The 14023-nt window shown below is 46.8% G+C and overlaps 1 protein-coding gene across 1 annotated transcript; it reads left to right on the top strand.

The window, feature by feature from the left end:
* The first annotated feature begins 652 nt into the window (after positions 1–652).
* Positions 653–4353, top strand: LOC110505050 (beta-crystallin A1-2). Its single transcript, XM_021583993.3, has 6 exons — positions 653–839; positions 1495–1577; positions 1708–1826; positions 3081–3222; positions 3392–3534; positions 3707–4353. The coding sequence occupies exons 1-6, from the start codon at positions 662–664 to the stop codon at positions 3852–3854; spliced, it is 813 nt and encodes a 270-aa protein (XP_021439668.2). The 5' UTR covers positions 653–661; the 3' UTR covers positions 3855–4353.
* The last annotated feature ends 9670 nt before the right edge of the window (positions 4354–14023 follow it).

Genomic DNA, 14023 nt, shown 5'->3' with positions numbered 1-14023 from the left:
ATCGCAATTCGTTTTGAGACAGTTGAATCGGAGCTCAGGCCTGAAGTCGTCATTAATAAATACTGTTTAAATGATGCATTATTGGAACTCACATTATCAGACTACAGGGTTTTGATTAAGATAGTATAATGTCTATAAGGTGTCAGTATGATTTAGGTGAAGTATGAGGAGTGAAGTTGAGTGGTGCAGTGTTTATTAATTATTAGATTTTTGCCTTGATATGTTTCTGTGTTTGGAGGGGCCAGGATATTATGGACAGTATATCAAGGATGGATGTGTGGCATGATTCAGGCATGTGTTTGTTTGTGTGTGTGTTTGGAGACTGAAGTAATACTATTGAAGATATGTCAAAAACGTTCTCATACTTAAACTTTTCCATCCTGTCCATTTTATATTTTATGCATATGTGTATACTGACATTTTTTTCCGCCTTTAATCCCCACATTCTCCACTTCTATCCCGGTCTTTGTGACCGCCACACGCCAGACTGCTGACCAGCACGAACTGACCGGGTTACTATTGTTCTTTTCCCATTCTGGGCAAACTCCGATCGACGAGCACAGAAAGGACTGGCGTTCCATAACATGTGCTGACCTGGCGTGTCGCGCGGTTTCGATGGAACGACCAACAAGAACAGGAGCACGCAGTGGTCCAGTGTTCCATGTGGGGAAAAAGTTATTGTGCGCGCACCAAGGCCCTGCACAATGGACGCGCTCCAAGAGGCGCGCTTCTCGTCAGTCCATATAAAACTGAAGCGCCAGGATCTCTCAAAAGCTCTTCGCGAGATAGCGTTAAGCGCGTGCCACTCCCGAGCTCATCACGAATAAGTGCCAAACTAGGTAAGGTGCCAACTCCGTTACGAATTTAATGAAAATTATAGGGACAGTAAGATATATTATAATGGGTTTATTCAAGACGCTTTTACACATTCATTTAAAACTCACCAAAAAGCACTAACCATGTTAACGTTGTTACACGTTAACCTGCAGTGCACATTGCATAGATTGGCTACATAATGTATGAACTCGTTTAACTGATCCTGGTTTCCATATTGCGCTGTTGTATGCGGGTGTAGCCTACTAACTTGAATGGACAATTAACGATGTGCTGTCTTATCGCTAGTCTTACACGACTGGCTATACTAGGGAGCAAGCTTGTTAGATAAAACAAAATAATGTTGCTTAATCATAGATTCATTGATCGGCTTTATTAGTATACCATTTAGTTTAGGGGACAGGTCGTTCATCCAAGACTATTTAGTGACATTTGTGACGTGTTAAAGTGTTAAAGGAATAGGTTTTGGTGTGACATTTATACTTATTCGTGTACACTTGAATACCAGTGTGAAGCTTTGATTACGGAATAACATAGAATATAATAATAAAAAATTTAAAAAAATGTTTACTCCGTATGTGTGTACTGTTGGTGTTGAGGTGAACGAGTGTTAGAGAGTTGGGGAGATTGTGTATCTGAAAGTCTGCCCCTGTCTTTTAGGTGTAAAGATGCACAGAACAACTAGATCCCCAATGATGCAAACCCTGGTCAACTCGGGAATGGGCATAGCTCCTTTCTTCAAGGTAACACACCTTTAAATTGAGACACATGCAGGGGCACACACCTTTGCATACGTGGAATGGGCCCTGTCACCTTAAATGTCCCTTTCTTTACCTCATCTTCCATTTCTTCCCCCTCTCCCTCTCTCTGTAGGTGACTGTGTTCGAGCAGGAGCACTTCCAGGGCAAGTGTCAGGAGTTCACCTCTGAGTGCTGTAACATCCACGAGTGTGGTCTGGACATCATCCGCTCCATCAGAGTGGAGAGTGGAGCGTGAGTCTCACGCTGTTCCGTCTGTTTAGTGTGTATGATTGATTAGGGATAGAGGAATACAAGTGTGTACTCTGTGTGTGTCTGTGTCTGTGTCTGTGTGTGTGTGTGTGTGTGTGTGTAGACTGTACTGTGAATTGCTTACTTACGAGTCCTTTCCCAACAATGTTAAAAAGTAAGAACATTTGCAAATAAAAATGAAAAATAGTAACACTATAAATAACAATAACGGGGCTATAGAATGTGAACGTGTGTGTATGTCATCAACATGCATGTGTGTGTTTTGTGTGTGTGTGTGTATGTGTGTGTTGGACTGTCAGTGTAAGCATGTGTGAGTGTGCGGAGTCATTGTAAGAGGGCCAGTGTAAAAAAGGGACAATGCAGTAGCCATTTGATACAATTGTTCAGCAGTCTTATGGCCTGGGGGTAGAAGCTGTTCAGCAGTCTTATGGCCTGGGGGTAGAAGCTGTTCAGCAGTCTTATGGCCTGGGGGTAGAAGCTGTTCAGCAGTCTTATGGCCTGGGGGTAGAAGCTGTTCAGCAGTCTTATGGCCTGGGGGTAGAAGCTGTTCAGCAGTCTTATGGCCTGAGGGTAGAAGCTGTTCAGCAGTCTTATGGCCTGGGGGTAGAAGCTGTTCAGCAGTCTTATGGCCTGGGGGTAGAAGCTGTTCAGCAGTCTTATGGCCTGGGGGTAGAAGCTGTTCAGCAGTCTTATGGCCTGGGGGTAGAAGCTGTTCAGCAGTCTTTTGGTCCCAGACATGGCGCTCCAGTACCGCTTGCCGTGCGGAAGCAGAGAGAACAGTCTGTGGCTTGGGTGACTGGGGTCTTTAACAATTTTCCCGGGCCTTCCTCTGACACCGCCTGTTATAGAGGTCCTGGATGGCAGGGAGCTCGGCCGCAGTGATGTACTGGGCCATCCACACCACCCTCTGTAGCGCTTGCGATCGAGGGCGATGCAACCAGGCAAGATGCTCTCAATGGTGCAGCTGTAGAAGTTTTGGAGGATCTGTGGGGCCATGCAAAATCTTTTCAATCTCCTGAGTGGGAAGAGGCGCTGTAGCTCCTTCTTTGCGACTGTGCTGGTGTGATAGGACCACATTAAGTCCTTGGTGATTTGGACACAGATGATCTTGAAGCTCTCGACCTGATAAATGAGTGAATGTGTAGACTCTGTGGGTGTTTTGGTTTATAGTGGCTGGTTCAATGTGTGTGTTTAAGATGCTAGTACAATGTGTTTAACTCTCTCTCTCCCCTCTAGCTGGGTGGGCTTTGAGCACCATGATTTCCAGGGCCAGCAGTTCATCCTGGAGAGAGGAGAGTACCCCCACTGGGACGCCTACAGCGGCTCCCTGTCCTACCACGTGGAGCGTCTCATGTCCCTGCGTCCCATCTATTGTGCTGTGAGTAAAGTGTGAGAGGAGAGAGAGAGAGAAAGAGAGAAAATGTGAATGTGTATCAATGCATTTTTTGGGCCAAACAGATTCATTCTTCTCCTTGAGAAACTCCCCCAAAAATATTGGAATATGTTCATCTTTGTGTGTGTGTATGTAACAGTCCTCTCTCTCTCAGTCCCACATGAGCAGTCGTATGATGATCTTTGAGAGAGAGAACTTTATGGGCCGCAGTGTTGAGCTGTGTGACGACTACCCCTCCCTGCAGGCCATGGGCTGGTCCATGCCCGAGGTCGGCTCCATGCACGTGCAGTGTGGCGCGTATGTTAGCCTCTATTATTCACACACACACACACACACACACACACACACACACAACGGGTGAGCAAACAGCTGTGGAAGCTGTGGTTTCATCCTCTGCGCACACCATTGATACACATGCCAGAGACACCAAAACGCAGTGTTACTTAATATTCCCTATCTTTTCCCTCAGCTTTGTGTGCTACCAGTTCCCCGGCTACAGGGGCCAGCAGTACATCATGGAGTGTGAGAGACACAGTGGAGACTACCAGCACTGGAAGAACTGGGGCTCCCACTGCCAGACCCCCCAGATCCAGTCTATCCGCCGTATCCAGCATTAAGGGGGGCTAGAGGCTAAGAGGCCCACGGACAACAAACCCAAAGTACCCCCCCCCCCCCCCCCGCCTTACCCTGACAGGAAGAGCAGTCGTCCCTAACTACCGATTCACCACGTACCACTGACACTCACAGCCGCGCCGAGGTACGATAACAGACTATATCGCACTGTAAAAGCACAGGAACACGCACACACATACTGACATGACTGAGACTCACAGACGTACCTATACTGATATAACACACACCGTGTCTTTTACCAGGTTAAAGCACCCGCACACCTGTGCTGTTCTACCTGAACCCCCCCCCCCTCCCCCCCCAACCCCTCTGTCCAGGTCACCTGGGCTGAGCGGGGAGCCAAGCCCCACACCGTGCTCGAACCAGAGGAGAGGTCAACGTATCCTCAGAAAACAGTTTCAAGATGGCTGCCTCTGTAGCGCAGCTCTGATGTGATGTGTGTAGAGGTTGAACCACAGGTTACCTAATAAACTAATGTTCACTTCAGTCGTTCAGGCCTGTCCTATCATTGTGTGTTGTGTGTGAGTGTATTTTTCCTGGTTTTAGAATTTTGGGGGGTTTTCACTCTCAAAATTACATGCTCTCAAGCATGAGAGCCACTTTGAAAAAATTAAACATGTCACTAGCTATTCCTTTTTTTTTTGTGCTTTTAAATAGGCATATTCTTCTCTTCCCCGGGTCCTTGGTGTACAAGAGAAAGTAGTGTACTGTTTTGTCAACATACCTGGTAACATAATGGTTCATAAACAACTTTGAGGGGAGCGCTATAAAATCTGTGATTTAAAAAACAAATTCAGTTATATATGTTACCAAATTATGTTCTCTGTTGTATTTTTCCTGGATTTAGAATTTTGGGGGGTTTTCACTCTCAAAATTACAATTGTTCACGACAACAAAATTGGATGTTTTGAGTCCATGCTTAAATCACATCTGGAAGAAAATTAACAAATGTAGATGTTTTTGTGTAATTCCCCTTTAATTGTGTATCTGGCCCTATAATTGCGAATTTAGCAAGTGAAGAATGTGCCATCTAATGTGCTGGTATATCGATGGTTCTGTACCGCTGCTGCTCATTTTATGGCAAGGTTTGCAAATAACAAATAATAGATACAAATGATATACTTACATATGATATACTTTTGCCAGGTTAGCCTACTTTGCAGTTAACATTTAATTGAGAATGTTTCGGGGAAAGTACTGAGTGATAGACAAACGCGCGCACCACACAGACAGGGGCAATATTGCTGGAAATTAATTGGCATATAGTGTGTTAGGTTTGGCTTTTTAACCCAATAGCGGCTAACCAGGGCTGGATTAATGTCAAAGCTATGTTGATTAGATAGCAGCTGGGAGCTTGCGGTGTCTGATACTTGTTAGATTTGTTTATGACAGTTTGCGATGGAACACATGAAAATTGCATGTAGTTTCAGGTGGGCTGCGAGCTACTGGTAACTCGCGATCGACCTGTTGGGGACCTCTGGTGTAGGAAATCTATAACACGTGCCATACGGGAGGCAACTTTGTAATGATCAGCATAATAAGCATCTTAAGATGTGATATTTGGTTCTAACATAATAAATCAAGGACTTGCATACTGCATGGCAAACCCTCTAATAAACATGGGAATAACTGAAAAACGACTCCACAAATGAACCTGTTGCGTTTTACAAAAAATGAATACCCTTGTGTCAGTCATAGAGATCACCGTCACCACCTGCTGACCACTTAAAGACACTACAACGCCGCTACAGACGTTCAAGCTATTTAGGCTGCACTTAAAATAGATTCACACAAGGACACACAGGTATTAAGAACATCTTTAATCTCGTAATCTGGTTAAAAAACTGAAAACAGTCAAACTGCTGGGGAGAACAGTAATAATGAGAAGCAACAGCAAGAACAATGATGACAACAAGACCCATGAGGCTAAGTGATTTCATTCTAGAACAGTCAGAAGCAGAATCGGATGATGGTAGGCCTGTGATGATTGACACTCAACCAACCAGAGCCCTCAATTCCTGCGAAACTAAACTAACAGCCGTGTAAAACCCGATTTGGTGGCAACTCACCAAAAAAACAACATTTGCTATATGAACCCAAACTCCTCTCTACAAGAGGCTAGTAAAAGCTTGCGTTTTTCTACACGGGTCATTGAAAACCTAAACACAATGATGTGTTAAAAGGTCTGGGCAGTGAGATGTAGACAAAGAAACAGAACAACTGACACACACATTCAAAACTGACAATCTATGTGCTGAAAACTAGAACTCATGCACAGAGCCCTATAAGCTGGGAGAGGTAGAAATAGGTACAGCAACGTATAAAATACTTCCTCTTATTTGTTTTATTTTTTTTACCTCCATTCGTCCTCTTCTGTTTAACAATTGGTAACTTGGATGAACTCAATCACCCAACTTTCACAAACACCCAAATCCTTCTTTTACGTAAACACTCCTGCTTCTCCATCAAGCAGAAACCTGTACATTCCTCGTTGTTTTGCGATGGCTGTCTGTGTGGTAGCCCTCTGAGTTTGTACTTGGAGATTTGTCCATACCTCCTGTCACCTAGCAGGGAGGGAGAAGCAGGTTGGTCACTCTGTAGGGAAGCAGGGATAGGGCGGGCATGTTTATACTGTAGAAGTAAAAAAAAAAAAAAAAAACTCTGATTAGAGTTGAGTGTGATAATCTGCTCAGTCTTGATCATGTAGGCTACCGTGTCGGCAGTCCCCTCAGTCAGAGCAGACATGACAGATCCGATAGAAGGGGCGTGGGTCCAAATCTCCTCCAATGACATTGATATCTTCCTCTGAACCAAGCCCCGCTAAAGCCCCCAAACACATCCACTTCCTCTTGCTCCCAGCTTCCTGTTGACCCTTCGATGTCCACCTGTTGTGGACATCAAAGGATGGGAGACTGGAGGCTTTACTATCCCAGAATGCATCTGAACTGGGACCTTCCACTCGGCTATTTGGATTGCTGGGTTGTGGAGTTCTGTTGTCTGTTTATCTGCGCTGTCTGTCATCCATTCTTCTAGATGCTCTTCAATCGCTCCGATGTCCTCCACACCCATTTCTTCTTCCCTTTTCTCCATCTCTTCATCCATACATACGTTTCTCCCTCTCTTCTGTATGATCGGTCCTTTGTGGTTTGAGCTCGGTCCATCCTGTTTCCTCTCCTTGTCCCTCTCGTTCCCCCTCTCCATCTCTCACTCAGCTCTGTGTCTGCAGGACCACCCTGTTTTTCTGGAAGGCTGAGGAGGCAGTTACCTGAGTGACATCGACATCCTCCTCCTCTGTGGTCACTTCCTTCCCAGACTCCTCTCTGTCCTCGGGGTGTACCTACTCAACAGGCTGGGGGTTCTGGACCTGTGAGCGTATGGGCCGGTGGGACTAGCTCTGCTTCTGGACTTGTCCTCGCTGGCTCTCTCTCCTCCCCTCCCTTCGTCATCTCCTCCTCCACTCTCCTCCTTGCTGGCTCTGTTTCTCGCTTGTCCTCGCTGGCTCTGTTTCTCGCTTGTCCTCGCTGGCTCCGTTTCTCGCTTGTCCTCGCTGGCTCTGTTTCTCGCTTGTCCTCGCTGGCTCTGTTTCTCGCTTGTCCTCGCTGGCTCTGTTTCTCGCTTGTCCTCGCTGGCTCTGTTTCTCGCTTGTCCTCGCTGGCTCTGTTTCTCGCTTGTCCTCGCTGGCTCTGTTTCTCGCTTGTCCTCGCTGGCTCCATTTCTTGCTAGCTCTGTCTCTCTTGTCCTCCCTGGCTCCGGTCCTTTCTCCCACCCCAGCTGAGGCTTCTACTCTCCTCTTTTTCTTCCTCCTCCGTGTTTCTCCCTCTAGGCTGATCTGTTCTGCAAGGAGGCTGGTCTGTTCAGGTGGAGCTGGAGGGCTAGTAACCTTCGGTCTGCCTCTCCCTCTCTTCACGATAGCCACTGCCCCAGACAGTCCCCTCACATTCTTCTCGCTCTGTCTGATTGGCTGAGCACTCTCACGTCTGAGCTTCTTGGGGGTTCTGATTGGGGGATTGGGTAGGGGTGGGGATTTCTGGGTAGTGTCAGACTCTGCTGCTGGCCGGGCTTTGGTCTAAGAGAGATGACTATAATTAGACCACTCAGCCATAACACATCTATTCAAATTATACACTGCTAACAATTTACTGAAGAATACATGAAGTACCCCGAGTAAATAGTAATAGATGTTTCATAACAGAAAATGTTGAGGAATGAGCTTTGATCTTTTCAGCCGACCTGATTGGGCCGTTGCCCTTCGAGACTCCACCCCTGGTAACACCTTAGTCTTTCTTCTCCAGTCTAAGGGTTAGAGGTGTGTTGCTGTGTTCTGGTTGAGGTGTGTATACCTGGGCCAGGTGTGTTACTCTGCCCAGGGTTAGAGGTGTGTAGCTGTGTTCTGGTTGAGGCGTGTATACCTGGGCCAGGTGTGTGTTACTCTGCCCAGGGTTAGAGGTGTGTTGCTGTGTTCTGGTTGAGGTGTGTATACCTGGGCCAGGTGTGTTACTCTGCCCAGGGTTAGAGGTGTGTAGCTGTGTTCTGGTTGAGGCGTGTATACCTGGGCCAGGTGTGTGTTACTCTGCCCAGGGTTAGAGGTGTGTAGCTGTGTTCTGGTTGAGGTGTGTATACCTGGGCCAGGTGTGTGTTACTCTGCCCAGGGTTAGAGGTGTGTTGCTGTGTTCTGGTTGAGGTGTGTATACCTGGGCCAGGTGTGTGTTACTCTGCCCAGGGTTAGAGGTGTGTTGCTGTGTTCTGGTTGAGGTGTGCATACCTGGGCCAGGTGTGTGTTACTCTGCCCAGGGTTAGAGGTGTGTAGCTGTGTTCTGGTTGAGGTGTGTATACCTGGGCCAGGTGTGTTACTCTGCCCAGGGTTAGAGGTGTGTTGCTGTGTTCTGGTTGAGGTGTGCATACCTGGGCCAGGTGTGTGTTACTCTGCCCAGGGTTAGAGGTGTGTTGCTGTGTTCTGGTTGAGGTGTGCATACCTGGGCCAGGTGTGTGTTACTCTGCCCAGGGTTAGAGGTGTGTTGCTGTGTTCTGGTTGAGGTGTGCATACCTGGGCCAGGTGTGTGTTACTCTGCCCAGGGTTAGAGGTGTGCAGCTGTGTTCTGGTTGAGGTGTGTATACCTGGGCCAGGTGTGTGTTACTCTGCCCAGGGTTAGAGGTGTGTTGCTGTGTTCTGGTTGAGGCGTGTATACCTGGGCCAGGTGTGTGTTACTCTGCCCAGGGTTAGAGGTGTGTTGCTGTGTTCTGGTTGAGGCGTGTATATCTGGGCAAGGTGTGTGTTACTCTGGGCTGTGTGACTGTCGCTTTGCTCTTCTCTGACTTGAGTGCTTGGGGTTCTGTGTTCAGCTGTGCTGGTCTGTATCTATGCTCCACTATAGTTCCTGAGGGCAATGTAAGGCTCCGAGAGGCTGGCTGTGCTCTGATTGTCTACCTGTGTGCAGCTTGATCCCTCACCCTGTCCCTCTTCCCTTGAGTTGGCTGCTGCCACCTGCAGCTCAAATGACCTGAGGAATTGATCCAGGATGTCACTCAGCACGCCCTCCCCATGCTGTTGCTGCAGCCCCACTTCTGATGATGACTTGGCACTTTCAGAAAGGTCACCTTGGCAACAGTGTCCATGGTGCTAGGAGCTGCTACGGCAACGTCCCTGCCGGTGTCCTGGTCTAAGCCCATCATGATGTCCTCCTGCAGGCGGTCAAACTGCTCGGCTGAGTCCTCCTGGGGAGGGGGGGGCACCACAGGGGGAGGGGGCAGTGTGTAGGAAGGCCTGGGTGGGGGCCAGGAAAGGGGCCGTGACGGGAGGAAAGGGGGGTTGAATGGTGATGGTTTGTAGGTCAGAGCCTAGTAGAATTACATGGGTAGGACATGGAAGGGGATGGGGGGTAGAATTACATGGGTAGGACATGGAAGGGGATGGGGGGTAGAATTACATGGGTAGGACATGGAAGGGGATGGGGGGTAGAATTACATGGGTAGGACATGGAAGGGGATGGGTTTGACCAGAGCTCTCTGCCACTTTATCACTGGGAAGCCATCCTGAGGCAGAGGACTTCACCAAACACATAATACACTTGTTAGAATTTACAGCATTGGCAAGTGAAGAATGCACAAACACATAGTTCTAAAACCAAATAGATACAGTTGAAGTCAGAAGTTTACATACACACACATTTATTTTTAACAAACTACAGTTTTGGCAAGTTCGGGGAGGACATCTCCTTTGTGCATGACACGTAATTTTTCCAACATGGAAAATTCCAGAAAATGATGTAATGGCTTTAGAAGCTTCTGATAGGGTAATTGACATCATTGGAGTCAATTGGAGGTGTACCTGTGGATGTATTTCAAGGTCTACCTTCAAACTCAGTGCCTCTTTGCTTGACATCATGGGAAAATCAAAATAAATCAGCCAAGACCTCAGAAAACAATTGTAGACCTCCACAAGTCTGGTTCATCCTTGGGAGCAATTTCCAAATTCCTGAAGGTACCACGTTCATCTATACAAAAAAATAGTACGCAAGAATAAACACCATGGGACCACGCAGCCGTCATACCGCTCAGGAAGGAGACGCGTTCTGTCTCCTAGAGATGAACGTACTTTGGTGCGAAAAGTGCAAATCAATCCCAGAAAAACAGCAAAGGACCTTTTGAAGATGCTGGAGGAAACAGGTACAAAAGTGTCTATATCCATAGTAAAACCGGTCCGATATCGACATAACCTGAAAGGCTACTCCGCAAGGAAGAAGCCACTGCTCCAAAACCACCATTAAAAAAAGCCAGACTACATTTTTAAACTGCACATGGGGACAAAGATCATACTATTTGGAGAAATGTCCTCTGGTCTGATGAAACAAAAATAGAACTGTTTGGCCATAATAACCATCGTTATGTTTGGAGGAAAAAGGGAGAGGCTTGCAAGCCAAAGAACCGTGAAGCTTGGGGGTGGCAGCATCATGTTGTGGGGTGCTTTGCTGCAGGAGGGACTGGTGTACTTCAAAATATATGGCATCATGAGGGAGGAAAATTATGTGGATATATTGAAGCAACATCTCAAGACATCAGTGAGGAAGTTAAAGCTTGGTCGCAAATGGGTCTTCCATATGGACAATGACCCCAAGCATACTCCCAAAGTTGTGGCAAAATGGCTTAAGGACAACAAAGTCAAGGTATTGGAGTGGCCATCACAAAGCCCTGACCTCAATCCCCTAGAAAATGTGTGGGTAGAACTAAAAAAGCGTGTGCGAGCAAGGAGGCCTACAAACCTGACTCAGTTACACCAGCTCTGTCAGGAGGAATGGGCCAAAATTCACCCAACTTATTGTGGGAAGCTTGTGGAAGGCTATCTGGAATGTTTGACCCAAGTTAAACAATTTAGAAGGCAATGCTACCAAATACTAATTGAGTGTATGTAAACTTCTGACACTCTGGGAATGTGATGAAAGAAATCAAAGCTGAAATAAATAATTCTCTCTACTATTATTCTGACATTTCACATTCTTAAAATAAAGTGGTGATCCTAACTGTCCTAAGACAGGGAATTTTTAATAGGATTAAATGTCAGGAATTGTGAAAAACGGAGTTTAAATGTACTTGGCTAAGGTGTGTGTAAACTTCCGACTTCAACTGTATGTAATAACTGAGGTGTGTGACTGTGTGTCAGAGAGATGTCACTTACCGGGGTAAGCTGCTGTCATGCATTCTGTTGGCCCCTCCCTCCTCTTCTGCCCTGCAGCGAGGCTCAACCCCTCTCCCCACACCAGTGATCTCCTACCCCTCACTCTGCCCTCACTTCTTTAGACGGATCTTGATTGGCTGCATCAGCTCCCGGGGCTTCAGGTAGTTTCCTGCCGACCACGCCTGCGCCCCTCCCTGTCCTGCAGGCTCAGACTCCCCACCTCCAGTCTTCCTCTCTGGGACACCTCCACCATCGCCTGCTCAACTTCAGACCCTTTCATCCTCGCTGCTTCCCTTCCTCCTCCCTCCACCCCCACCTCCTCTCAGCTCTGTTCCTCCTCTCCTGGCTCCTAACGGGCAGTTTAGCAGGTGAGACAGGGGGGTGTAAGGAATATTAGGAGGGAGGGAGCGGTACGGAGAGGGGAACAGGGACAATAGAACCAGAGGCCTCCATTCCCTGGATGTCCACAGCGGACAGATGGGCCCAGGGGAGAAGACACCATTGAAGTCTCCTGTATCGGTCACACTCCCCTTTAACTCACAGGTCTGAGTCCCGGAGTCTTTTCATACCGAGTTGGTTTCACCTTCTCTCTGAGCTTCCTGGTGAGAGCTTCTGCTCTTCACTTCTCCCTCCCATCTTTCTCACTGCCTGAGCTTCACTGCTCTGCAGGGGGTCTGTCCCTCTGTGAAAGCCCCTCCCTCAGTCTATCCTCCTCCACCAAGCTTTGACCCACTCTTCCTTGACTGCTGGACCAAAACTCTCACCTCCCTTGTCATCTCTCGTTCCGACCTTCACCAGTCCTTGGATACCCAGCCTGGCAACAGCAGCAGCAGCGGTCACTTCCTGCCTCTCCACCTCCCCCCACCATCTTCCCAGAGTACAGCAAGCCCACCAACCTCAGGAGGGTGCAGGCCACCAAAGCCTGGAACTCCAGTAGGTGGTTCTGCCCAGAGGGAGATGGACAAAGCACAAGACAGCTGGGGGCTCTGGACGGATAGGATTCAACTGTGGGCTTGAATTAGCTATTTTGGCTACATCAGATGACACATATTAGCTAATCAGCCCATCTGTTAAAAGCATTTAGTTATGAGTTTAGACTAGAGGCAAGGCAAAATGACTTCATGAGTTTAAAATTTAGGGCATAATCACATCATCCTTTATGTCATCTAAATTGCAATCAGGGTATTGCAGACTTTGGTGACAGGGGCGGTGAATTGACAGACAGCTACATAATCACAGCCAAATTAGCACGTCAGCTAGCTAGCTGTGGTGATGTGCACCAGCTACAAACACTTGACTCAACCAATGAGTATACTGATAATATTTGAAGTGGCGGACCATGCAAATAGTTTGTTGAAGTGCACTCTGTATTAGCATTCTAGAAATAACTCATTTGTTTAACCGTGTAATTAGATAGCTAGCCAGTAAAAGTACATTCACAGACATCTTGCACCAACAGCTGCTAACGTTTGCTAGGCTAGCTAGTTGACAGAACAAAATCACGGATCGCTTTACTCACCTTTCTCCAAATCCCTTGATGTGTCCTTTTCTCAAAATAAAAACTGAAACTCCAAAAGCATCGAAAATGCTTAGTGCATAAAAGTTGAAATCATTATTGTTATTTGTAAACAGACTGTGTTTTTCTTTATTTAACTCTTAATTGACTGAAAGCTAGCCTGCTTGTCACGCTAAACACTAAATGGGTTGCCATGTGTGTGCGCACCTGTAATAAATCTATGTCTATGTGAAAACCCTGCAAAAAAAAAAAAAGCTGGCTATGTGTGTAGTATGGACTATAAAATGTACAGACAAGTACATTTGTTCAAACCCAAACTTTATTCACCATCAATTTGCATTTTTCTCCCAAAATAAAAACAATTATTCCCCTCTTTCATGAATTGTATTCATCTGAAACAGTTAAAAAAGGCCTACCGGAATTTAAATCACCGTCACACAGACAGTTATACAGGGCTAATAAATCTAGTTTAAGACAGAGCATTGCAGTCTAATTATTGCTTAGTTATGGTCCAGACTCCTAATCTGCACGTTATTCATAGCCCAATGGGCTGTTGAACAGACGTAGGGACACAATTGAGGCAATCAAAGACAGAAAGAACCCTCAGGGAGTCGGCGTGCTGATCTAATCATGATCTGATTAGGAATTCCATCGTAAATTCCACAGGGAGATTCTAAAAACCTTTGATCCACCTTCAAATAGAATCTAATGGCACAGGTAGAAGCATCCGAATTCCACGACTCCAGTTCAACGGGTTCCATTCCCTGTGTGCTCAAAAGGATCAGGGTAAAGGACCGGGTTTGAGGGTGCCGTATCCTTGTGCGGTTTGGGTCTTGGCCAACGTTCCTCGAACTTCTCAAAGAAGAGTGGATCGGTGAATGGCCCGGAGTAGATTATGTGCTGGATCAGGTACATGATTGCCACGACCATTGCACTGATCAGAAAGAATGGTATGAGCGGTCGCAGGTAAG

The sequence above is a fragment of the Oncorhynchus mykiss genome, chromosome 25 (genome assembly GCF_057628025.1).
Source record: "Oncorhynchus mykiss isolate SJ-2025 chromosome 25, ASM5762802v1, whole genome shotgun sequence".
NCBI lineage: Eukaryota > Metazoa > Chordata > Actinopteri > Salmoniformes > Salmonidae > Oncorhynchus > Oncorhynchus mykiss.
The sequence above is the reverse complement of the archived record's forward strand: the minus strand, read 5'-3'. Positions and strand labels throughout refer to the sequence as shown.